The 25,816-nt window shown below is 37.3% G+C and overlaps 2 protein-coding genes across 2 annotated transcripts; both read right to left on the reverse strand.

The window, feature by feature from the left end:
* Window positions 1–689: 689 nt before the first annotated feature.
* LOC117243957 (ATPase family AAA domain-containing protein 2B-like) lies at window positions 690–7,529 on the reverse strand. The gene is made up of 6 exons (XM_033512295.1): window positions 6,847–7,529; window positions 6,355–6,474; window positions 5,367–5,657; window positions 4,522–4,646; window positions 2,400–2,528; window positions 690–1,301 (listed from the first exon to the last, which is right to left on the reverse strand). The coding sequence occupies exons 1-6, from the start codon at window positions 6,971–6,973 to the stop codon at window positions 1,263–1,265; spliced, it is 831 nt and encodes a 276-aa protein (XP_033368186.1). The 5' UTR covers window positions 6,974–7,529; the 3' UTR covers window positions 690–1,262.
* A 340-nt stretch (window positions 7,530–7,869) lies between these two features.
* On the reverse strand, window positions 7,870–16,382 carry LOC107200666 (ATPase family AAA domain-containing protein 2-like). The gene is made up of 11 exons (XM_033519430.1): window positions 16,378–16,382; window positions 16,130–16,304; window positions 15,418–15,506; window positions 14,910–15,069; window positions 13,638–13,728; window positions 12,895–13,209; window positions 12,193–12,298; window positions 11,534–11,714; window positions 9,902–10,087; window positions 8,583–8,718; window positions 7,870–8,433 (listed from the first exon to the last, which is right to left on the reverse strand). Exons 1-11 carry the CDS (start codon window positions 16,380–16,382, stop codon window positions 8,219–8,221), a joined length of 1,659 nt encoding a protein of 552 aa, XP_033375321.1. The 3' UTR covers window positions 7,870–8,218.
* Between the last annotated feature and the right edge of the window lie 9,434 nt (window positions 16,383–25,816).

Below are 25,816 nucleotides of genomic sequence, written 5' to 3' on the forward strand. Positions count from 1 at the left end.
CTGCTGGGGGCCAAGGATGGGGCAGGTGAATGCTCCCCTCACTCCTGTCAGGTGACAGGGTAGCCAGAGGCACAAGGAGGAGTGGCATCCTCTGCCAACCTGTCCCACAGCTGGGAGGCTGATCTCAGTACTGGCCTCTCACAGAATCACAGAATATTCTAACTTGGAAGGGATTCACAAGGATCATCAAGTCCACCTCCTGGCTTTGGACAAGACAGCCCCAAGAACCCCAACACATGCATGACAGCATCGTCCAAACTCTTTTTGAATTTCATCAGGCTTGATGCTGTGACCATTTCCATGGGGACCCCATTCCAGTGCCCAACCATCCTTTGGGTGGAGAAGTTTTTCCTAATATCCAACCTAAACCTCCCCTGACACAACTTCAGGCCATTCCCTCAGGTTCTGCCACTGGTCACCATAGAGATCAGTGTCTGCCCCTCCTCTTCCCCTAACAAGGAAGTTGTAGAATGAAGTGAGCTGCCCCCTAAGTGTCCTCCAGGCTGAACAGACCAAGTCACCTCAGCCGCTCCTCATATAGCTTCCCCTCCAGGCCCTTCACCATTTTGGTTGCTCTCCTTTGGACACTCTTTAATAGTTTAGTGTCTTTTTTTATATTGAGGATCCCAACACTGCACACACAGCTCAAGATAAGGCCATCCCAGAGCAGAGCAGAGAGGGACAATCCCCTCCCTTGCTCAGTTGGCCATGCTGTGCCTGATGCACCCCAGGGTCAGGCCCTCCTGGCTGCCAGGGATCTGCTGACTCAGATTCAACCATCAACCGGGACCCAGGTCCTTTTTGGTGCAACTGCTTTTAGCACCTCATTCTCCAGTCTGTACACACAAACAGGGTTTTTGAGTCCAAGGTGCAGAACCCAGAAACTCCCAGCTCACTTCTCTTCACTAGAAATAAGAGGAAGAAATGAAAGGAAAAAAAAATCAGTTCTCACATCTTACAGTGACAAAAATATTTGGACTCTTTGTGACAACATCAGGAGTCAGAATCAGGACCCTCTAGAAGAATTTCATGCTGTTTCCGTGGAAAGAAAACATTGTTGTCATGAAGTGGGCTCTTTCACCCAGTGTGCAAGGGGATGATCCATAGTCAGGGCAGAGGTTATGTCTGGCTTCCTTCATATGGAAAAATAAGTTTCTTTCTTCTAGTCTTGGTTCTATAGTTGCTGCAATTACTGAGACACTAAACATAATTTTTCCATTTGGGAGAAGTACATCAGCATTAGAATATACTGAAGTCAAGTATCACAGATAACTTAACGTTGAAATTTCTTTCTTCATTGCCTAACAAGAAAAAAAGACAAATTAGAAGTCACAGTGTGAACCAAGCAAGAGAACCGTGTTTGCTTCTTAAGGTTAAGGTAGAAGTAGAAAACAAAAAAATCAAGTCCAGTCACAAAAGCTCAAAAGCACTGAGATAACATAAACAGGTCCCTTTTCATACTAAACCACATCATTATGCTAGATGAGAGAAGGGTGAGTGCATTTTTCAGGAATGGCCTGCACAATCAGAAGAGAGTCTGTTCTAACTCTTTATCAGATGTGGAAGAAGAAATTGAGATGACCAGGGCCAAAGAGAACAGGCTTGCTCATTTTTTTTAAGGCAGACTGAGAGGCATAAAGAATTTTATCTATTCTCAGACACGAGCATCTGAAAGACAAATGGATTCAAGGGCCTTGAAGCTGAAGATTGGATATCCAACATATCTTAATGAACTCAATACTGGGAATGCCCAACTGGGACCATGGGTGCCTGTGGAAGATTTCTGTCTAGTTCTGACAACTCAGAAATCCTCTCTTAGAGGCAAAGATTAGAGAATTTGACTCATTAGCAAACTATCATAGGCAGAAAACTCACCATTTGTCAAATTAAAGATGCTTGAGCCATGCTAGTTAAAAAGAAAATCTGGTGAGACTAGAAAAAAGTCTGGAGTTCTTGTTATGCTTCATAAATTTCTTTCCAATAATGGAATGACTACTATACAAGCATTACCATGTGTGCCTGCCTGCAAGGGGAGAAAGTGGAAGCGACACACTGAGAAATGCACCCTCCTTTCACAGCCTCCCACCCCTGAAAGGCTTCTGGAGAAAACTATTGACAGACTGAGGTTAACTGGTTTGAGAGGCCTGAGTGGGTGGACCCATTGTCTTCAAGCCTTTTCCTGCTGAAACTGCCAACAATTATGCTACGTACAACAATGGTTTTGCAATATGGATAAATTTATTCCAGGCTGAAATGAAAGCCTTGTGAAACAGGCAACTGAGCTGTAAAGTGTAATGCCAAGTAAGCGTGATGTTCACAGTGCACACATACATAAACAAACCATGCACACTCATGTAAAACAGCATGTGACAGAAAGGGCTACAAGACAAAAAATTTACCTTCACTAATTCAGTTTTGTCATCATCTTCCCGATGTCGGTAAATGCACTGGCTAAGAAGAGCATATAGTCTTTCCATGCGAGATATACTGACATTCTCAGTTGCAACAATGACCAAATCCAGCACTTGCTGAAGCAAAAAAATGGAAACTACAATTCAGAATAGCACAAGATACATCCTACTTTCCTATATTGCTAAATAGAAGTGGCATGTCAGAAAACTGATTACATGTCTCAAAAGATTTAACTGGAGGAAGCAAATTAATATTCCACAATTTCCAGAGAAAAGGCTTACATTTCAGAAAGTATTTTCTTACTCATCACTATATGACATCAGTGGTCATATCTGCTAATCAACTACTTCAAGAACAGAAGGGAATGACACGATCCATTTTGTCACACATGGGGAAGCCATGGTTGGATTTCACTAGAAATGCAATACAGGATCATGGAAAACGTGTTTTCAGAAACAAGCCTACAGATCTTCCAGACAGAGCTGTGCCAGATGGAAGCAGAAGCATCCTTAGGTGCTTACCTCTACCCATGAGCTGAATCTGTACTGTGACTAACATAAGTCAGCTCCTACCTTTCAACTCAAGAGTGGATGAACTGCCAGAGCAGTCTGTAGGAAATTACCAATCTCTCACACAGTTCCTTGTGTTACCAAAGATGTGAATGTGGTAATCTGGGGAAAGCAACACTAATAACAAGCTAGCAGCAGCACTGCTGGAGCTGCTCAGTAGCTGTTTGTTGTGGGAGGCTATACAAATGTAGCTGAAGAGAGTAGCCACACCAAACAAAAATATTACTGCCTCATAACTGCTTGCTGTCAGACTCAGCCTCCCTTAGATCAGCTACTGCAAGATTTGAGTTCTATGCTGAATATCAAACACATATCCAAAAGAAGCTTCCAAGAAAAAAAGCAAAATCAACCAAACAAAGACCCCATACAAAACCAAGCAGATCCATTTTGGAGGGGCTCTCTGGTACAAGTAGTACCAGAATTCCAGTGACACTCATGTTAAGGAAACAAGTCTGAAAGATGTGTTTCATGACTGTGGCTCTCTCCTCACAGTTGAAACATATGAGCAGAAACATCTGTAAAGGCTCTACCCTACCACTTCTCCAGTCAGTAGACAATAACTTCAGATTACATCTCATTAGCATCCAGATTCTAGAAAAACCTATGTAGCTTCTTTCAATATAAAGCAGACATGAACAACACAACCCACTGAAATTTGCTTCCTTGGGAAGCTATTTTGGAAAGTGAATTTAACCTCCCCAGTACAGATCAACACTTAAAAATGTGACAGAAATTGTGCTGATGAGCCCTTTTACCAAAGGGGGTTTTCTCCCCACATAAGGGAAACAACCAAATAATACTTCTTTTCTCATCATGGCAGGCAAACAGCAGCTTCCTCTGCTTTGAACAACCTCCAGGATTTCAATCTAGCAATTTCCTGATTTTTTCTCACAGCTATATTCCCTGAAGAACTGGTCATTCTTCTACCCTCTCCAGTTCTTGCAAAGGAACCTCTTTTTCCCCCTGCAGCTAGGCACATGTTTGATCCTTTCTGCAACTATTCCCCAAGATAACAACTTCTATTCTATAGGGACCTGAAAAAATCGTGTAACACTGTAATTTTTGGCACTGAATTTTGAAAGCATTTGAGAAAAGCAGATGTTAGTATTTTATCTATTGATATCTAGATCTTTTGGCCAACTTTCTAATTTCAGGTTTAAAGTCATCACTGCTAAAACCAAGGTCCTTTTCTAGTTCGTAATTAATGAAAACATGTAAACAGCAAACCAAAATACCCATCTCTCCAGTCCATCATTAAAACTGCTAACAGCAGTAGCAGGTTGACAGGGGGCTATCTTAGAATTTAACAGGCCCTTTTACATTGGAAATTAGGAAGAGAACAGTCTCTGAAAATTCAGTTCACCAAAAGCAAGAGCACACATCTACACCAGCTGTGGAAACAACAGTCACTACAGGCTGAATTATTTCAAGCTATGAATTGTTTGAATTGGCATTGGTTAATGAGTGACTTAATTGACAACTGTACAGGTAGCAAGAAAACATCCTACTTCAGTATTAACAAAATTGAAATTAGACTTACTCTGAGCTCAGAGTAATTCACAAACACCTCCCGTGTGTGAATATTCTTTTCTTTCCCGTCACATACTCGTGGTTGCTCATCCACCTGAGAATGTCCCACATAAGTTGTATGATGTACTTGTGAATCTGGAATTACACACATTTTTTAAATCAGGATTTCTCATTATCTGGGATACAGTATCAGTGAAGTATCCTGTACTTGGAAAACAGTAGCCCTCTGCAATAAGAGAGACAGAACTGTTACCAATTTTTTTACTGAGAAATGCTTGACTTCTATCTTTCTAGATTTGCTCCGTAAAAACTAGCAACTCGGACATGAAAAAAAAGCACTAGAGAAAAAAGGCAAGGTAAAACTTAGAAAAAATATTCATGCTGTCACTCCAACACTGCACAGTAAACCTGAAGTTAAAAAAAAACAAACATGGTCTTAAAAAAAAGTATTTTAGGTTAGGAAACATATCTACACGTCTTACATTTCAAACATTAGGACATCATTCTTCTATTCCACAGAGGTCTCTGGGTCCACACTGCTTTAAGTATAGCAGTACAGTTTACACTTAGGCTGCTTATTACTGGGAAGATACTTGTACCAGTATCTTGTACCATTTGGTACCATTTGAAAAACAATCTGCAGAATCAAAGAAAACCAGCCACTGCACAAAACCATGACTGTAGCCAGCATAACTAGAGAAGCAGCATCATTATGCAAGGAACACTGTATGTTGATTTGAGAGAGAGACAAAAGAACCAACAAAATGAAATTCAGGAAGGCTAAAACCTAATAAATAGTGTAACCCTCCTCAAGAACCAAAAGGAGCTAAATTACCTGTTTGACCTTTCACTTACCATTCAAAACCGCATCTTCAGAAGTTTTAGATATTTGGCAATCCGGCATTTCACTCTCCTCTCTTAAGTCTGAACATTCAGGAAGCATGACACTTTTTTCTTCAACAGGGGATTTAGCCACAAGGGTCTCTCTCTCACTTTCATTTTCTGTCCCATTCTTCTGTTGTCCTTGAAGTACATTTTCATGTCCTTCCATAGGACTGTCCTGGGAGGATGTAAACTGAACATTCGCCCTCTTTACTGTGATACTTGAAGAGTCTTCCTTCATTTTCCATTTTCTTTTCAACTTATCTACAAAGAGATACCAAAAAAAAAAAGGAATCCAAAACATTGCCAAAGCAGTTCTTTCTTCAAAACACAGCAGCAGCATCTTGCAAAGAAAATAACCAGAGGAGCTTCAGTACCATCTCCCTACATGTGTCTAGAAAAAAGGCTGCAAGTTAATGAGATCAGTTTTCTATTAGATATATTATAGGCAGGGAAGGGGAAAACACTGTTTCAAGTAACTGAAAACTAGCTGAATATTCAAAACAGCCACAGACAATGTTTTGGACTTTAAGATGTAGGTGCCATTAAATGTCAGTTGGGCCATCAAGGCAGTCTCTTACAATGTCATGCAGCCAGTGCATTTTGAATTCATAACCATACTGAATGAATTACCTCAGGATTTACCCCACAATTTGAAGTAGCATAATGAAAAATTCAATGCCTCTGGCATGAAGAACCAAGCATAACAAGAACCTGCTTTTAGGCCACAGGAACAAGTAAGGTACCAGTGACTTTAGCATCTTCTCCAAGAAAGTCTGAATAAAATGCAACTTGCCATTAGAGCAGGAGGTACTGCTGTCCACAGGAGCTGCAGGCATCTTCCATTTTTGTTAAACTTTGGGTCTGCTTTCTTACAGCCGCAAGGCAAAGAATTGTGTCTTGTGTGGCTGGTTACAAAGCATGAGACAAGTCTTACAATCATCAGCACCAAAAAACGTACCTCTTTCCTTACGAGATTCTTTAATTCTTTGGCAGCGTTGCTCAAAACCTTCATCCATTTCGTGCCTCACTATGGAATATGCAGTATCACTCAAAATGCAAGCTTTGTGCCTCAGGTGATCTGAAATTTTACAGCCAGAACTGAATATTTTCTACCAGTCATAGTAGACTATTTTTTCATAGGCAGGTTCTGAAAGGTTATCTTAGTCAGTATTTTCAGCATAAAAACAGAAAGGTTAAATATTTAAGAAAAAGTACTAGTTACTAATCAACACATCTATCACAATTCCAGGCCCAAACAATATATCTAATGCTAAAACATTTACAACCTGGCAAGAAATGCTGTCTGGATTTGTTTAAAATTATCTAACGGGGTGGTCTAAAATTATTTGATCCCATATCCACTGTGGGATTACTACATTTTCACAGATAAAATCTATCAACTTATACATCTGAATTTTTTCCAAATTAAGGCTAAAAAATCCACCCTCACCTGCAGGCCCTCTGTTTGGTTTGTACTTTAAAGCATTGCTACGGATTAGATCGATGTCCTTTAGAAAATCTCTTGCAGTTAGGTACTGGTGCATGTCAATCTTAGAGAGAACTGTCGAGAGGTCCATCGGACGTTTAATACCAGCCTTGTAACTGGGTGCCTACAAATTAAACATGCATGCTCAGAGATTTAACCCACAAAAATTAATCATGTTCATAAAGTCATATAAAGGAGTTCTTAAGAGCCCCAAATATTTATAACACCCTCAAAGATGCAGAAAATAACCAATCAGCTCCTTGAAAATTGAAAATGTATTTCAGGTGTCTTTGAAGAGACAGACCAGGAGAGGGGGAAGAAGAAGCATGGTGGTCAGAAGTATGTGTGTGGAGCAGAGAGAGGAATTGGCAGGATTCATTTCATTTCCTTTCAGAAAATCACAGCAGAGAAACCTTTCTCAGTAATACCACCTTGGATTTTCTTTGCTGTTGGCAGTAAGAAAAAATCTGCAGGATTTCCACCTTTGAAGTACCTGTCCTAAACATCTACTCTAGAATGAGATAAATGGACCCAGAGATGTTGATTTCTTTACTCAGAGCTTAAAACGAGCCTAATGACTACTTTAGATGAGATCTTGTATGTGTTAGTAGGTTATTCACATCTTGGAAACTACAAGGAAAGGAGAAGACAAGTGAGTGGATGCTTAGGGGAATGGGACATTTCCAAAATGCAAAGCTATCTTAAAACTACAGCTTGACTTTGAAGTACATGTCCCTAGCTTAGACTTATTCAATAAATTCAATGGGAAGTGTACGGGAGCTAGAAAGAAAACCATACAGCCATTATAGTTGATTATGTACTGAGGAAAACCCCAGATGAAACTGAGAATAGCATCTAAAAATTTATTTGACAAACTGCTTCTTCTACTCCTGTTCTCACAGAAACTATTGATAATTAATCAAAGAGCTTTAGACTTTATTTAAATGGCTCTATACGTACTTTTTGAAAATATAAAGTGATCTCTCTGCTTTTTAGTGCTGTACCACATCTATGTATCCAAGCCCTTCCACAGGCAAATTGTGTTGACATTTGGTGTAACTGGCACTTGGACTAGATCATCCTTGTAGATCACTTCTAACTAAAATAATCTAAAGTTTTAAAGACCTTTTAGAAAGAACATATTGCTCTCAATGAATACTCAAATAATAAACATTTGAGAACCTCAAGGAGTCAAGTAAAAGCAAAATTCACTTCCTTCTTGGAAAATTAGAATAGTACAGTCCTAGCACCAAAGATAAACCTTCCAAGAAAGAGCACAAAACCACCAAGAAACATAAACACAGAGGAATTATGAATACACACAGTTATAATGGTATTATAAGTCAATAATAACCTCCTCTGGGTCAATGGGCTTTGTAAATGCTTTGAAACGTTTGTCAATGACAAGTCTTTCAGCCACATCTCTTAAATAAATCCTAAGTTCACACAATGTATCCTCTTCCTGCTCTTCTATCTGTCTGATTTCTTCTTCTGTCAGCTTTCGAGGTGGTGGTGATGGTGCTACAGGCAGGACTTCCAAAGGCTGGCAAGCTTAATTGAATCAGAAAATTGAAGTTAATTGATGGTACTCATACACAAGCACATTAAAAATGATTGATAGAAAATTATCACCAAAGCATATACTGTATTAGTGGTTTATCTAGAGTTAGTAAAGTTTTATATGTAGAATATCTTCTCACTTGTCTTGTTTTTTAATGCAGGAGGTTGAGCAGCTTGCTTCATAACTAAGTCCTCAAAAAAATGTCTTCTCTCAACACAGGTAGGACGGGGGATTCTGAAAACTTCTTCATATTCATTATTAAACAATGCTTTTATCTAAAACATGAAGAGAAAATATATTTCAGTTATAGAGGGCCATGCAAGCTTCTTATATTCTGTTCCAAAAAAGATGAGTACCTCTCTGAATTAAACTGACTACTTATCTGGATAAGACTATGAATGAAAAGTTATCTTTGTGGCCTTAAAAGACTGGGTTTTTATAGCACAGCAATTCAAAATGCCTTCTCTAAGGATCACCTTCTAGATTTTACGTTCCAGGAAGAAACTGTGTGCTAAACAACTGAGAAAAGGATGACTGGGGATTCACCACCCTCAAGGATGCTTATTTTGCATTTATGTGCCTTGCTGTCCTCTGGCTTGAATCTTTATGGCAGCTACAAAGGTGTTTGGGCCTTCTCTAATTTTATTTTTAATTAATTTAAATGAAGTGTCTCAATTTGAATACTTCCAATTGTGTTCCATTTTTCAATTTCTACCACCAGAAAGTATGGAAGGGATTTCAATCCTTGTTTTAAAAGGCACTTATTAACAGTATGAAAACATCTGTTACTGAGACAAAACAATCAGAGCAACACAGTCACATTTTGAACACCTTCCTTTAATGCACACTGTCACATGTCTACAAAGCTCAGCATGTCCTCTTGAAGAATTTTGTTAAAGAATACACCTAAAAATTTATTTCCAAGTTGCTTAAACAGCATCTTAGCTTTCTAATTTGTTACATTTTCACCCAGATGAATAAAGTAATTCAATTTATTAAAATATAATTTAAATTTGAAATTACATTCCATCATTAACAATGTGACCTCTCTATTTTTTCAGCAAAAATACCTCTTGACTTTTCAGATAAAATGTTTTCAGAAAAACAAGGATTTTTTCCTAGCTACCTTTCAAGCACCACATTCTTCACAAAGGACACACCTAACCATCTTAAAGCCATGAAAATCATTGTATGAAGCAAGTCCATACATCTGTCTAATAAACTTGAGTATGTGAGAAGGGCAACAAAGTTGGGTCAAAGTCAAACTCTACTCAGAAAACACTTTAGGCAAATGCTTTCAGCATTGTTTAGTCTTAGCAAGTTTTAAGGGACTGGGTTTGGATGCCTGAGTAATAACTTTGAATTTGCTTAAGAGTGGCATGTAACTCTAATGCTTCAGGGAGTTATAAATTAACAAGAAATTGAGTAACGAAGGAAGAATACTATTTACTGAAATACCTCTTCTGGGAGATCTCTCAGTTGTACATTAGATGTTGCAAGGAGTAAAACTGGAGTAAACCTTGGGATGCTCTGCAGTAGTGCTATAAAAACAGATCTCAGTGTAGGTCCAACAGTGTCCCACCATGAGGGAATTTGTGGGACATATAGGATACTCGGTGCTGATCTTTGAGCTTCTCGCATCAACTGGTAAAATGAAAGCTTGGATAAGAAAACTACATCATGTAGAACAGACTACTAAAGAACTACAAATCACTCAAATTATATTATGAAATAGGAGGTATAAAGGCAAGACATCAAGACAGATCAATAAATGAGTCCATAATAATCAGGTAAAATTTTCACTTTGATTCAAATGTAGACATTTTTATGCAGACAGAAACAGACCTGAATCTCGGCCTGATTTCAAAACTACTGAGGTATAAGGTAACTCCTAAAGAGCCTTTGAACTCAGCTAATGTAGTAGTGTGCCTGAAAAAAAACCAAAGCTAACCCTTCAGAAAGGTGTAATTGCTTGGAGAAATCACTACACAGCTGCATCGACACTATTTTCAGTTCAGTAGGGACACACACCCTGAAGCACAGTCTGAGCAAACAAATGCCTATGTGAAAAGATGAGGGTTAATACAGCATAAGATGCCTGGCTATAATTCATAACTTCAAGCACATTTTCTAAGAGGTAACCAGTCCTTAGACTGTCTGAAGAGCTAAATCACTCACTGCCTCTCATTACCAAAGGTGGGCTTTGGAAAACCACAAGCCACTGCCAACAGATGGCACCTCAATCACAGAAGACAACACATATCTACGGCATGAAGGGAGTGGAACAGTCCTTTCACACAACAAATGTCTCCGTGCAACATTTCAGATTAACAATCTGCAAAGGACTTGCTCCTTCTATGTGACAAATGAGTATCCAGTCACATAATATGTCTGCTCTAACATGTACAGCTCTCAAATGCTGCTACTAGAGATCAAAATATTTTAATGCAGTGATGCCAAAAAACTAAGTGGGTTTACTGCCCAAAAGTAAATAAGCAAAACAGCACTAAACTGCTTATATTTCCTTTTCCTAGTTAATGAAAACTCAACATAAGTCAAATCTAAGTACTCCATGAATTTTAACACTTTTGCTGCAAGTACTGCATCAGTAAAAGCTGTAAATGTATATGTAAAAAAAAAAAAAAAACCAAACCAACCAAACAAAAGAATTATTTTCCTCAAAACCTTGTCTGCCCTACAAACACAATTAAAAAAGAGACTACAGAATATGCATTGACATGCTGTGAGGTGGATGCAGAGCCACCTACTGGTAGCACAGAGTCTTTAGAAGTAACAAAAACAACTTTCTAAATCCCACATGATACCTGAAGGATTTCTTGCCACATAGAGTAGTTTATTAGCAGCACTTCCCATCTTCCTGAGCTGCTAGTAATATTCTCCCTGTTATATTTCAAATGGAAAAATGTATAAAATCCTTACGTGGCATCATTCCATCAGAAAAGTGGATTTTTAGATAAAAGTAAACAAAGCTGCACATTTAAATCAGGACACTTAAATATTGACAATGATTTTTGCTTCCTTCACTAGTTTATACACTAATCCTATGAGATTAATGAGAAAAAAAGCTACCTGTACACATGTTTCATCTGGTGATGTGCTAGCAAACAAAGTTGGTGTATCTAGTGTATAAATTGGAAACTTTTCCAGAGAATGTATTACTGCAGCTGCCAAATCAGAAGCTTGCCCAGATCCTGGCTCTTCAATTAGTAAGAACCGTGGCCTGTAAGATGTTGGATGGTCACGAGGATTTCTACAGCAATAAGAAGAAGAAAACTAGTTTAAAAATGAGTGATGAATAGGAAAACAGACATTAAAGCTTTTTCCTATGCACTTTGTTTTGTAAATACTCTCCCTATTCCACAAAATTATAAACTGTTTCATGAACAGGAAGACTATCAAAGCCTATTTTCTCACAAACTAGTACTCTGCCTCTGCAAGAAATCCTGCCAGTCTCCAACGTATCTGCTACTCTTTTGGCTGGGTTAAGTAATAGCTCTTAAATCCCACAGTGGGACTGTCCAGCCAAATACCCACACAACAGTTCAGTCTGATGGGTCAGGGAAGTGTACTCAGAACAGAAGTAACCAGTTGAACCTTAACACTTAAGTCTGGCAAATATTTATCACCCCCCCAAACACACTTTCAAATCCTTCATCTAGCATCCTTCACACCAAAACAGTTTACACACTCAGCCATCTTTAACGGAGCCATAACAGGGACAAATGTACCTGCTGAAATTGCGGAATTCTGCCTTTTTGCAATCAGGTGTTTCATGATTCGGCTTCTCTTCAGAGATTGATGGTGACTCCTCATCACTGTCAACCACATAATTTCCTAAAATAGGATTTAAAGAGAAGAGAGGTTTGTTAATTTTCCTGTATAGTCCATCTGTCTCTTGCATTAATACATCTTCAAAACCAGTGCTGCAAAACAATTCTCTTGTATTTCTTCATTTGAATGCTGTTTTCTGAAGAGTTCATTCTACCACAAATCAAAGGAGAATGTACAAGTCTCTACAAAGCTGTCCTATGTCCCATGATTTGCATTGGGTGTGTTACCTCTCTGTTAACAAAAACTTTTGAGGTTTTCTCTTTAAAATAAAGATGGTTATGAGCAACTTTTGTAGTTCCCCAGACACTTTTCTCCTGCTTTAAGCATTTATTCGAAAAGAGGTGCTAATAATTTAAAGATTCCTCTCTGCAAGTGATAGATGTGGTGTTAGCTCCTGTCAGAAATAGGGTGCTCCAGCAAAGAATGCACAGTTCTTGACTGCCTTTGCAAGTCACTCACAGCTCCCACTCTGCACTGTGCATGCATGAAGTATAAAATTGTGCTGCCAGTTCAGCTGAGTACATTTGTGTATGTTGATTGGACAGATCACAAGCTTTTGCTCTGGCAGATTTTTAAACAAGTGGATGTAGATGTTATACCTTGATGTTGATCCCTCTTTAGTGCAAGCTCTGCGTGGGGAAATACTCTCTGCAAGGTTTGTAAAATCCTTTCCAATGTGTTTTCTAACAGTGGCTTTGAAATAGCTGATAGAGCTCTCCCAGGAGAAGGCACAACCCTCTGTGAAGCTGGAACAGTCTTCATCATGGCCATGGAAAAATAATTTGCTTTTATTTTAACTGAATCCATGTTTATCTGCAGTCTCTCTCTGCTTTGATATAGCTGAGGATAGCGATGCCGCAGAGCACAGAGACCAGTTTCAGCACATAAGGCTTTAATATCAGCACCACAGTATCCTAATAAACAAAACAAGAATCAAATGTTATGTCAATCTCAAAACAGAATTCAATTACTTCTAAAGTGCAACACTGAAAGATTTCATGCAGCCAAAAATTGCCAGGCTAACAGATAATTTAAAGAGTTACTGTACTGAGTTACACAGAACAGGAAAATTCTGTTACGTGACTCACAGCCTGATATCCTGCACTTAGGCAGCAGCCTGCTGGTCAAAACTTTGTCCCTGGGAAAGACGTCCCAAACCCATTCAATGTTTTGAGAGACAAAAAGAAAATTGAAAGCTGTGCCTAAATTTTCTCACATGCCAAATGCCTTCTCACTGCCTCTATCTGCCACAAGGTACAAGAGCTTGAGTACTGCCTGGTACAAGCTCAGGTTCCCTAGGACTCAAGTCACATGTTGTAACCCACACTGTTTTCAAACTCACCAACACATTCTTCAGCCAGCACTTCAAGTAAGTTGTCTGACGGCTTTGGGTTCCAGTCGCGCGTGTGAATTTTGAAAATTTCTTTTCTTGCCTGAAAAGAGTTGCATGTCAGCTTGCTCTAAGTTTTCTCTTAAAAGAACAATGACAACACAAACCCACAAAACCCTGTCTACCAATACATATATTTTCCTTATCTGCTTAATCTTTTAGTATTTTAAAGGTCAGTTACTAATACACTGTCTGCTTCTGAACTTGTTACATTAAACTCTTGCTGGAGGCTGCAGTAAAATGAAAGGCATTTACATTTTCCATAAAAGTGAGTTTTTCCACATTTGAGACCTAATGATTATAAAAAAAGCATTGCAAAATCCTTATCGGCAAACAGAGATTTTTTTTCATCAAAGAAAAATCTCTCAAATTTAGCAAAATTTCTTGAAGTATTTCTTGGTACAGAGATTAAGTACAGCAGATTTCTAGAACTCTACCATAGTAGGGAATCATGTATTGTATCTTTTTAATGACACCTGATCTACTGCTCCTGAGAGTAGATGAATATTGGAGAAAAACTTTTGTGCACTTTTACCAGCTTTCATTTCAATAAGCTTTTTTATCCTTTTTCCAAGCAGGATAAGAAATATCAGAGACAACCAAAGAGAAAATACAAAAAAGAGGTCTTCAGTTTTGCATGCTATCTTACCCCCTTCAATATTTTTTGGTTGCTAAATATCCATTTTTATATTGCTTAACTATTGTTATTGAACTAGAAGCTTCCCAAGCCCTGCACCTGTGCAGTATCCTTCACATCTTTATCCAAGTCCCTGTCAATAACTTCCAGTAAGATCCCAACATACTTAATTTGCTCTAACATTTGCCTTGATCAAAGTTTTTGCTACCAAGGAGGAATTCTCTCACCCTTTCTTTTATTTTCAAGATGCTATAGGGGTAGTTTATAACTAATTAATATACCCATTCATTCTTAAACATTTCAGTTATCAACATCTCATTTTCTTCACCAGTCACAGAGAAATCAAAGCTAACTAGAGAATTAACTACTTACTGAAATCACCCTAATCATATATATTCAGTGCCAGGTCTGCCATGCACAGTACAGTGCAATTTCTCCAGATATCCCTTTTGTGTCCCTACAGCTTTTGTCCAAGCTGTACACTATGGATGGAGACTTGTGCTGCTGCACAATGCTGCTGTATTACAGAGGTTTGTTTGAAAGATGGACTTTGCAACATAAGCCTAAGGCTGAGAGGAAGTTCTGACCTCTTTGTTTGGCAAACTGAAGCGGAATTCTCGTTCAAAGCGCCCAGGTCTTCGTAAAGCAGGATCTATAGAATCCAGTCTGTTGGTGGCTCCTATTACCACAACCTCTCCTCTGCTGGCTAAGCCATCCATAAGCGACAGAAGTGTCCCCACAACAGAGCTAACAGAAAAATATGGTTTTCATTTACTGGCTTAATAAATTTTCTTCAGTTACACATAACCTTGTCCAATGATCACTCAAAAAGGACAAGTTTTTATTGATGAGATGCTGTTCAGCAGAAGACTCATTTTAAGTCATAATAAAATACAGACAAGGTAATACAGACCTTTCGCTGATATCAAGCTCAGCAAATTGTTTTCAATTACTGTTTAAAAATCTCTGAGATTCAATTACATGGAATTACTAATTTTCAAGAAAAATGAATACATCACTTGAAGTTAAATAAATTGCCATCTTTTTTTTCACAAAGATCAAGCAGCTTCTATGTAAATATAAAACATGTTCTACCTATGAATTTGGTCTTGTTTATCAGACCGTACAGGAGCCAAAGCATCAATCTCATCAAAGAAAATAATTGAAGGTCGCATATTGTAGGCCTACAATGAAAACACAGGAATACTAACATCAAGAAAACAGCCCTATTTGAAGAGAAAATACATGAAAAAAGATCATGGTTGGAAAGGCACTAACTAGATTTTTCAGACTCTGTTAATTGAGCTAACAGAGTAAAGTGGCAAGAGTAACTGAAGACAGCAGCCTAATGTCAACCCAAGGAGACTGGGTGACAAGAAACAAACCACACCAGTAGTTTTGACATCTACCTGGCAACCACAAGAATAGAGACAGGACTCAGCTGAGTTACAGGTTCTGGAAGCAACCTTCTGTTACCAGTCTAAATGACCATGCCTTCAGCTTGCATCTCTTTCCCTCTAATCTTAAGCCACCCCCTCTTACTTCTTGAAATGTTTTTTGAGAATTTTTGGGAGGTTTTTGGGTTTGTTGTTTTGGGGAAGAGGGGGTAGTAGTGGTGGTGCTTTGCGGGATTTTCTTATTTCCTTTACAGACCTTTCCAAATACATCTCAAGATCTCAAGCCTCTAAAACTTCACTGAAAAAGGAAACAGTGGCAATCCCATTTCAGTGAAAAGAGCTGAAAAAACATGTTGTAGACCATAGAATATTAATTCCAACTCAGAACACACGGCACATTTCAACCTTACCTGCTCAAATAATAAACGAAGCTGTCGTTCAGATTCTCCTATCCATTTACTCAGGCACTCAGCACCTTTTTTCATAAAAAAGGTTACTCTCGTGTTACCTTGACTGCATTCATTAGCAAGTGCACGAGCAAGCAGTGTCTTTCCCGTCCCTGGAGGGCCATAGAATAGACAGCCTCTGCAATTTAAAAAAAAATAAATTAAAAAAAATTCACGTAGGAAAAACACATGGAAAAGCACCTATTACAAACCCCATCCTTAAAACACACAACTCTGCTCTCCTAAACAAAACACCTCATGGATAAGATAGCAGCAACAACTGAAGTATGAGCAAAGTCAAAAGTTTTCCTACACAGTTCTTCAAGGCAGCAAACCAAATCAGTAAAGAGGATAATGCAGAAGTACAAAACCTTGATTACAAACTTGCAGCATTCCAAAAAGACACTTTCAAAACTTCTGACAATCCAGCTGGGGTGACTGGAGCCAAACAAGAGCAAGCTTCCAGTGCAGAATCTGAGACTAGGCTAACTTAGGAATTATTCATTTTTCAATTATGTACTCCATATTCATTCTTGTTTACACATAAGGCAAGATTTTATAGTAAAACATTTGATTGTCCTTTGAAAAGCTTTGAGTTACTGGAATTCCCTTTGCTGGTAATAAAGGAAGAAGTATTCTAAAGCTGGAAAGATATCCTGCATTTCTGCATTTACATCAACTAGAAAAGCCAGTACACTGCTGCTTCAAAAAAAGAATTTCGATGAATTAAGAAGCAAAGCACAGAAATATTTTCTTTCTATTTTGAAATACTTTTGAAGTTACTGAAGGCAAAGAATTTTAGGTCCTAGTTCAATATGCCATGACTGAGTTTTGTTGACCAAGAATATATAAAGCTAACAATTAAATCACTGATTTTTAAATCTTTTTTGAACACAGAAGCCACTTAGCTGTGTACAAAGAGGACAGACTTTTATTTTAGCTCAAGCAAAACAAACACTAGAAGTTTCGAGTTGTATATCCTATCAGTTGTAAAACTGATACCTGAGAACTTAAAAAAAAAAAAAAAGAGCTGGTGGCAGAGACAAGTGGACTTTTGCTAAATAAACATTTGACTTCAAGTAGAAAGTATTTCCTGCTTACAAACCAATCAAGTCCACTTCCATATAGAGCTTTAAAGAAAAAATCCCCAACTCCGCCTTTGAAAGGCAAGACATTTTGAAAGGATGGTCTCACCATACAATAAATCTTTGGATCTACATATATACTGGATTCCACCAATTTTTTTTTTAAATTACATTTTACTACTGTTAAAAAAAAAAAAAAAAAATCAGTACTGCTGAGAATTTTGGAGCATTAAAACATATTGGTGCCCCAGTCGAATTCTCCTGAAAACAGGTAAATTAGAACTTAGAGTTTAATTAACACAGTATCTGTTACCTTGGAGGTTCAATTTTCAATCTCTCAAAGATTTCAGGATAAAGCAATGGAAAAATGACCATCTCTTTCAAAGACGAAATGTGGTCAGAAAGACCACCCACGGCGTCAAATTGTACCTAAAGTCAACAGAACATATTTTGTGCGTTAAAGAAAGCTTCAGCCTTGGTAAGGTTACATGAGAAGCTAGATTGCTTGAGAGAAAACTGCAAACCAAGGGAGTTGTAGATGGCCCATTACTGGAAGCTTTCATAAATACTGCAAACATCTTACTGCCACGATGAATCAAAAATACTTACTGAACCATCTATTTGCATGTGCTCCACACCACCCAGACTTCCTCCAATTTTCATGGTATCTTTGTCAACCCCCTTTGAGGCAAACTTCTGAAAGCTGACCAGAAGAGATCTGATTTGAATTAAGGAAAAACATCTGCATTGTAAGCTTTCTAACTTACAATGCAGATGGAAGATTTCTGATTTTCTAATGATAGCAAGTGAATGCAGAAGACCTTATAAATCAGCATGAACTTCCTAAATAGGTAAATCTTCATTCCAGTGTTTTACATTTAATGGCTATGAATAGATAAAGGAAAATGGTCACTCCAGACATTAAATTGAGTTAATTATTTTAACAATAGCACTTATGAATAGCCAAGCCAGTCAACACAGCACATATAGGAATACAAGCTTAGAACAATATGTGGAAACCATGCACTGACCTTGATTAGTATGATGGAAGAATTTCTCCCTTTCTCAAACACACTGACATCTTTCAAATAGTTTTAGCTTTTACGTTCAAAAAGTTACAACCCAGGAGAACACTTATTTTAGTGGGTGTTAATATTATAAAGGCTGCTCACAACTCCTGGGAACTTTGGAATGTGTGTGCCAGAAGATACACATCTGAAAGATGTCAGGCTGAAAATTTGTTAGACTCTCATTTGTTGGAATGTTATTAAATTAATATTTCTAGAGCATTTGTTAAGTAATAAAATCTATTTCCCCTACTTAGAACATTTTCTCTTGTAGAGGTTTTTGTTTTGAAAAAACAATGCTAAAGCACAGAAGCAGTGAAGTTCTACATCAAGAGAATACATCAAAGCATCTATCTCTAAATTTCCTCCCACTCTCACCTAGAAATCAAATTTCTTATTAAAAGTCAGTTCCAGAAATCCAGTTTTAGAAACTCCAAGTACAGTTGTCAATACCAACAGGTATGATTAAATATTGCCCCAATTTAGAAAGGGTACAAGATGGAGATGGCAACACTTCATAGTTAGGCATATGCAAAGTCCTCCCAGATACACTCCTCCCTCCCCTATTCTCTAATTTCATTAACCTCCTTATATTTCTCTTCTTGTTCGGTATTTCAAAATCCTCAACATCATCATCATCAGAACTGGAAAGGGAATCACTGCTGGGGACTCCATATCTCTGTCTGCAAACATTCAAACAAGCAAAAAATTAAAATGCACTCTTAAGTAACCAAAATTTAAGTGAATGCTATCTCAGAGTTTACTTTGAAATCTAGTAAGTTTTCAGACCATTGGAAATTTTATCTGATTTCAAAGCACATGATGTGATTTTCCTTGTGACAACAACATTTAATTTTTCTTAGGAAGGTAAAATGTATCACTAGTGTGCAAAGAAACTTCTTAATCAAGTTACTCCTTTTGTCCAGTCTCTCTCTCTGACACACAAATCACACACAAAATGATTTCACTTAGCATTAGGCAGCCACGCTGTGAAACATTTTAAACTTATTTAAAAATTTGACTTCAAAACCCCTTCTTTACATAATCGTCGGCTTTCCAGGATACTAAACAAAGTGTTCCTATCTAGCAAGGGAAGGCACTCCCCATGCTCTCTTTACATGATTTGACACTCCTTTGTCATTACTATTGCAATACATAAATTAGGATTTCATTTAACATTTTTCTGGTTTAAGGATAGTTTCATACAGAAACATTAACTGATTCCGAAGAGACATCAGAATCAGTGTTTGAATGATATTAAAAAAAAACAACCCATTAAAACTTCCACACAGACTCTCCCTCTAAGTAAACTGTCTTTAATTTTAAGAAAATAACTTTCATCTCTCAAAATTAGATAGTCTAAGGTTTTCAGAGGGAGAGTCTGGCTTCAGTTACAGAACAGATAAATTTCAGTTACGCAGTCTCAGCCACAACCCTTATCATCACCTTATCAGTGACCATAAATACTGCATTTTCAAATAAGATCTGATGGCTAGTAAAAATAATGGCCTACCCCTGCCAGTGTTTGTTTACTTTATATTCTCAGACTACCACAATAATAATCATAACATTTATCTGTAGTTGCCACCAGTCCAAAATTCATTGAAAGCGTTACTGAGAAACTACTGAGAAGCAAAAACTATCAGCCATACACAAACCTTTTATTCCTTTTGCATGACTTTTTCTCCGAGACAGATGAAGATTGGACTGAAGAATCTGTCTCACATTTTTTAGGCTCTGCTGAAAGCAAAGAATTTAGAATAATGTCACAAACAAGTTAAAGCAGGATAGTCAGAGGCAGAAAACAGGATGTGTATCACCCATCTCCATGTTCAGGGGAAGTTTCAAGGCAGGCAGGGTTAATCAGTGCACAAAAGTGAAAAAACATGCAGCTGATTTTTAAGGAAAACTGTTAAACGTATGAGTAAGATTATAAAGTCTCTTTAATTACTATTCTTTCAACACTGGATAGGTCATTTTTTTACTGGAAAACAATAAGGATCCCAAAAAGAAAAAATTAATAAAATGTGCACAGGATACACATGTTTAAGAAAAGTTACTGGCAGAATGAAGGTAAGAAATTTAAATATGCATATATTTCCATTTAAAAAAAAAATTGTTTCCATGTGAGAAATTAGCTCTTAAGAGCTAATAAGTGCCTTTAGGTGCCTAAAACCTACTTTCCAATGTATCTGGTAATCACTCAACAAAGCAAAGCATTTTTCCTTTTGGTTCACTTCCTTATGATGAAATTACTGCACACAACATTAAACTCTTTAAGTACTGTTGCAAATAATGATATATTCAAAATGCGCTACATGACAGGTATTCCCACCTGTCCACAGCCTTTTATCATGCATGTGTTTTGGAAAAACACTGGGGTTTGAGCCTTTTTTGTCTGAATACCTTTGAGCTCTTTACCAGTACTGCCCTAAAATCTGTGGGTATGGCTTGTAATGTCAAAAGAAAGAGAGATTTTTTTTAACAGATGAAAAATACCCAGTAGTTCAGTCCATCTCAACTGCTTAATAAGAAGCTTTTGGCTAGGGTATAGTCAAGCAAACTTAGAACAGAAGTAGCCTACAATGCTACCTGGATTGTCAGCTGTTTCTTCACCCGTTGTTTCCATATCTAGATTTTCCTGTTTAAAAGAAACAGGAAAAATCAGACACAAACATGCAGAAAACCTGTGGGCATATCTGGTGCCTTTAGAATATCATTTTCAAGGTACTCCATAAATACAAAAGATTAAATTAACACACAGAAATATAGAATAGGAACATCACTGTGGAACTCAGGACTAATAACAAGGATTTCTACTCTAAAATAGGGTTTAGTAGATGGGAAACTTGAAACACTTGGCCAGATATAAAACTGACTGTAACAATAAGTCACAGATTAAGTATCCAGGAGTGTGATAAAACCCAGGACAAAGCAATTCTTAGCAAAAAAAAATCATACTGGCATTTTAGTGATGATTTAGAAAGTATGATTGTCAATTCTGGTTGAAACAAAACAAAAAGGAATTCATATCTGACCAAAAACAACTACGAAAGCAGGCTATGGATATGTTTAAAATACAAAGTACCTGGCATTCAAGAGGACAGTGGACTAACTTGATTTCAGTTAATTGAAAATTTATTTAATTAGCAAAATTTGCTAATTTGATTTGAGAAAAGCCAAGTCAGAGGAAATATGATTGATATCTATAATTTTACTGGGAGTTCCACCTGGGACAGGGGACTACTTGATCTCACAGGCAAGGCTGGCACAAGAACAAACACAGATAAAGCAGGTATCAGTCAATTCACTTTTTAGTAAGATTTGAATGAAAGCCCAAGCCCTGAGACAGCTCTTGGTAAAAAGTTGGGGGTTTTATTTATCCATTCAAAAATCCTGAGGCAATTCAGCAAGCATAGTATATGATGTGTTTCAGCATATCACTACTCTTTCATGTCTTCTGAAGAAGGTATTTCCTCCACCTTAGAATGTAGCTGTGGCATGACTGTAACAGTAAGATGTTAAATTTCAATTAGAGAGCATGAACAAAATATTAGTTTAGACTACACTATGCTTTGGAAAAAGGGGTTTTTTTCAGCTAAATTAAAATGATAACTAAGTAATTTCTTTACAGTATGTACTTCTTCTGCGCCGTGGAACACCCCACAGTTTCCCATTCTTTGCTGTCTAGGTGTCTTTTCCATGTCATCCCTTTTTTTTGCAAGACTGCTTCTGCAATACTAAGACACAAAGTTGACGTGTAAGAGCAAAGACAGGTGAGTACAAAAAAAACCCACTGAAAACAACATACATAGTCAGCATGATATTTTAATATAGTGTGCACAGAGCAAGTCATTGACACTTTACCAGGTTTTTCAACACTAAGTAAAAATTGGGTCAAATGTCTAGTTTTTTATATAGAGGATTAAAAACAAGCATTTGAGGATTTGCAAACGTACATTGTTTTCAGTTAATTTTCCCTTCTTGCTAAACACACAGTACAAAAAAAATTTCACTTAGTAGGAAAAAAAAGAATTTGGAAAATCACAGGAAGATAAAAAGAAATGATGGCAGTTTTTCATAGCACTTAAGTTGCTCAGCATGATGGCATTGAGTGATTTTTAGTTCACAGCCATCCTCAGACAACAGGTTGCTTAGTCTTCTCTTAAATGGAATTAAGGTCTCATGCTGATCTTCTGTGAATATGTATGATAGAAAAAAAAATATCTCCCTGCTGATATACTTTGAAAACCTTTCAGAAAACAGTATCGGTTTGGGCTTCAATTTGGGCAGAGAGAATTAAGCCACAGACACACAAGCAGAAAGGCTAAGACTGCTTCACTTTGCTTGTATCCAACTTTCTGCCATTTCATTACAGGACATTATAAAATTATTCACAAGCATAAAAGAAAAGTTAATTAAACATGAAGGCAATTATTGTGCCATGAAGATCAATTTAGAGGGCAAGTTAAATCTACTGGAAGTCACAACATGAAATGATCATTTCAGTTCACAAGAAGCCAGCCCATATATAAAAGGTGCCCTGGCGTGAAGATCTCTCTACAACTGACAATCCCAAAAGGAAGACACTGGTGGCCAATTTAAACATCGGCTGTGTCCAAAATCTTTACACGTGAAGCACCTGAAAAATACATCCTCCTGTGCACAGTCTTTGAATTGTAAATCTTTAGCCAAACCACAAGCAGAAGACCAACCTCACCACCTAACCAACTGCAGTGGAATGTTTATGGAGTGTTTGTCAGGTTGCTCAGCAGTGTCCCCTCAAAGTTCCAAGCTTGATCATGTTCAACCCCCAAGTGAGACTCTAGTGTGGAGGGCACCTGATGCCCAACACTTGGCAATCACAGAACGGCCTGGGTTAGAAGGGACCTCTAGCGACCATTTAGTTCAACACCCCTGCCATGGATAAGGACACCTTCCACTAGGCCAGGATGCTCCCAGCCTCATTCAGCCTGGCCTTAACACTTCCACAGGTGGGGCATCCACAGGTTCCCTGGACAACCTTATCACCCTCACAACAAGGACTTACACATAGTGGCACGTAGGGAGGTCTCAGCCCAAACAAAGCATGTATTTACCACTTGCTGCCAGGAGCAAAAACATCTACCTCTGCTGACAAAAGGAAGACTCAAGCCAATATTATGCCTGGCACAAAGGCATGCTAATAAGGCTCATTTTAGTAGCTCTCCATGATGAAAAAAACCCTCAACTTACTTTGCTCTACAATTGCAAAACAAAATAGACTGATTTATAGTGGTGTAAAATTTTGTTGAAGTCTACAGCTTCAATTGATCCCTACATCCCAATTTTCTTCATCCTTTTAGCAACCAGTATTACAGAAAATATAATGTGAAGATGGTTTGATAGGAGTATACAGTGGGTTGATCTTGCCAGAAGCCAGGTGCCCACCAAGCTACTCCCTGGGTGACAGGGCAGAGAAAATACAATGGGAAACAATTAGTAGCTTGAGATAAGACCGTTTACCAAAGCAAAAAAAAAAAGAAAAGCTAAAGTTTGTGCAGCTCAGCAGTAGCCAAAGCACACGTGTGACTGCTGTGGAAAAATAAACTCTATCTCAGCCAGACCCAATACAGATTACTTTCCATAAACACAAATGAATTTGCATTAATTCTGCTATTCACTTTTAATCATTTATTGATTAGTTTCATATTAGCTGTTCCATTATTTTTCCAAGTATTTTTTTTATTTCTTCCGTACAGTGGCTGGGCTTTGCCTATGATTTTTGTTTTTATAAAGCAGTCAACACACATGGAGTTAACATGATGTATAACTAAAAGTAATTTTTAAAAATAGGCCTGATAATAAAACTTTTTTTAAGCTGTGTTTTTTAAGAGACAAAAAACAAAAGAAAGGTAATGCAGACACACATAAAAATATTGCGACAGGAAACAAAAAAAACCAGCAGCTAGGGAAGTTACATGTCAAACTGGGCCAGTACAGTACTGAAAAAAAAAATCCACACTTTATTTGTTGTGTAGTTGAACTTATAAAATATGCAAAATATTAAAATAATATATATAAATACATAAAACATAAATATAAAAACATCATATATAAATAGATAAAAATGAAAATATGCAAAATAATTAAAATATTAAGTCACAGGAAAAAAATAATTAAAAATATAAATTAATGTCTGATGTATTCTAGAACTAAAATAGTCACATTTCTATATAGTATTTTCTGCAGTATGTTCAAAGCAGCTGAGATCCACTAGTGTCACTGAAACAAGCTGTAATATTAAAATATTGAAATGCCCTTGGCTACAGTACTTAATATTAGTTAAAATATTGAATTCTGTTCTTCATAATTAGTGTTTGAAAATCTGGAATGATCCAGGAATAGGAAAACTTTATAAATTAAATTCTGCATTTGCTTCTTTGTGATTCCACATTCAAAAAAAACTCATGCCAAAGAAAGGCTGCGTTAAGAGAATATCAGTGACTCATTCAGGAGATTAGAAATATCTGAGATTGCTTTTATTATGTTAATTAATGTCAGTTGTATGAATATCTTTTCAGGTCATTTAATGAGAGGGATTTTTTTAGAAGATTCCCATCTCACTTTGATCTTGGAATAAGTGAACAGTTTGTGCTGAAGAAGACACTAAATGTGAGGTAGCCAATCCCTCATTTGCTTTAGATGAGTAATTTGATATAATGAATAAGGTAGGACTTACAGAAAAGTTGTCAGATTAAGGAATTTGAGTACCGCCAAGAAAAATTCAAACTTCTCTTTCTCTATAAAATCCAAGACCATACTGGAATAATTTAAAACATTATTTTTAAAAATTGTCATTAATTCTGTTTTCCTCATTTTCCATAACCTGTTTTAAATCCTCCCAGCTTGGGTTGTGGAATTTTAAAATCTCGTTGTTGTAATTTAACATTTCATACACTTTAGATCATAAAAGAATTGCAGCTATCCACAGTCAGAAGTTGAGCTTTAGGATACCTGCTCTTCATCTAAACCAAACTGACTGAGATCCTTCTTTCCTCTTTTAGTACTCCTGGAACTTAATTCTAGAGGACTATAAACAATCTAAAGTTATGAACTACTATGAAATACCAAGGCATGGTATTTCATACCTTGAAATAGGCAAGGCTATGGTCCAAGGCATCCAAAGTCAGTGAATAATTATGGCTATACTTCCTTTGTTTCCATCTAAAACAGCATGAATGGATCCATGAATACACTTTATTTTGTATTACATTTTATTGGGACTTTCTAGTTCCCTCATGTGTTTAAACTGCTAAATCTCTCAATTCAAAGTTTGTAGGTTTAACAGATACATGCTCCAATTACCCAAACATACCCCAACATATGTATTCACTAGGTACTGAACAGTTCACAGAACTAGTGTATAAACAAGCTCAATCAGATAAAGAAACTGCACATCCAGTTGAGCAACTTTCCCCTGATGCTTGCTTTTTCTACAGCACAATATTATTGTCACA

Source organism: Parus major, chromosome 2 (assembly GCF_001522545.3).
Source record: "Parus major isolate Abel chromosome 2, Parus_major1.1, whole genome shotgun sequence".
NCBI lineage: Eukaryota > Metazoa > Chordata > Aves > Passeriformes > Paridae > Parus > Parus major.